A 1147-nucleotide genomic window follows, 5' to 3' on the forward strand; every position below is an offset into this window, starting at 1 on the left:
GTTATATGCCTTCACAGATGTTGTTTCCTTCTTCCTCTTCTCAACCAATTCTCTATACCATTTCGGGGTTCCATGGAGTTTGAAACAAGTGTCTTTGGTGTGCCCCGTGCAGTTACAATTGCTGCATTGCAAGCTCCTCTTATCAGTAAACACTCTTTGTTGTCCAGGCTTGGTTACGAAATCTCGTCGAACCCCTGCGTTTACTTGCATTACAGCACTGTCCAAGGAATCAACTCCTTCCATATTGACTTCTCTCTACTTTTCTACCCTCAACATCATAGAGTACGCTTTATTCACTATAGGTGTTGGATCCATGACGAGCAATTGATCACGTAGATGATCAAAATTATCACTTAATCCCATGAGAAACTGTGTCAATCTAGTGAATGTAGCTTGTTCTGCAGCAATTTTAAAGGCTCCACAAGTGCATCCACATGTGCATTGAGGAGTAGGCATTAACTCATCAAGTTCGTCCCAAATCATGCACAATCTGGAAAAATACTCAACCACTGACTTAGTTCCTTGCGTCAAGGAGGCTATTTCGCGCTGAAGCTGATATAACAAAGGCCCATTGCATTCTCCGTACCTCTCTTCCAAATCTAGCCAAAGTGTTCTTGCAGATTTCGCATACATGAAACTGCCGACGATTTCCTTTGAAATACAATTAAGGATCCAAGTGGTGACCATGATGTCTACCCGCATCCAATGCTCGAAGAATGGTTCAGTAACACCCGGTTTCGCAGATGTGTCGTCGATACAGCACAATTTCATCTTAAGATCCAGAGCTCTCTTTATAGCATAGCTCCAGGTGAGATAATTATTTTTAGTGAGTGAAGTACTCACTAAAATCATTCCAGGGTGATCCGATCCGTGTAGCTGCAGCGTTTCAGGTACTTGTTGTTTTCCTCCTTCCCCCATTTCCATCACAGGTGACATCGGTTGTCTTTGGTTTCTACCAGAATCCTCCATTTCTCACAATTGTTTGCTGATCTAGCCAGTAGCTAAGGTGTGCCGCGATATGCAGAGACCTTCAATCGAAAGCTCTGATACCATGTAATAAACCACAGAACTCACAAAATGTATTTGCAGACATCTCAGGTGTAAATTGGAGAAGGAAAACTTGTATTCAGGAAGAGAATTCAATTGA

The 1147-nt window shown here is 42.4% G+C and overlaps 1 protein-coding gene across 1 annotated transcript; it reads right to left on the reverse strand.

Annotated features, from left to right (window-relative positions):
• Positions 1–255: 255 nt before the first annotated feature.
• On the reverse strand, positions 256–969 carry LOC105155225. The gene has a single exon (XM_011071096.1). It carries the CDS (start codon positions 967–969, stop codon positions 256–258), a length of 714 nt encoding a protein of 237 aa, XP_011069398.1.
• Between the last annotated feature and the right edge of the window lie 178 nt (positions 970–1147).

This window comes from Sesamum indicum, unplaced genomic scaffold (genome assembly GCF_000512975.1).
Source record: "Sesamum indicum cultivar Zhongzhi No. 13 unplaced genomic scaffold, S_indicum_v1.0 C00726, whole genome shotgun sequence".
NCBI classification, from domain to species: domain Eukaryota; kingdom Viridiplantae; phylum Streptophyta; class Magnoliopsida; order Lamiales; family Pedaliaceae; genus Sesamum; species Sesamum indicum.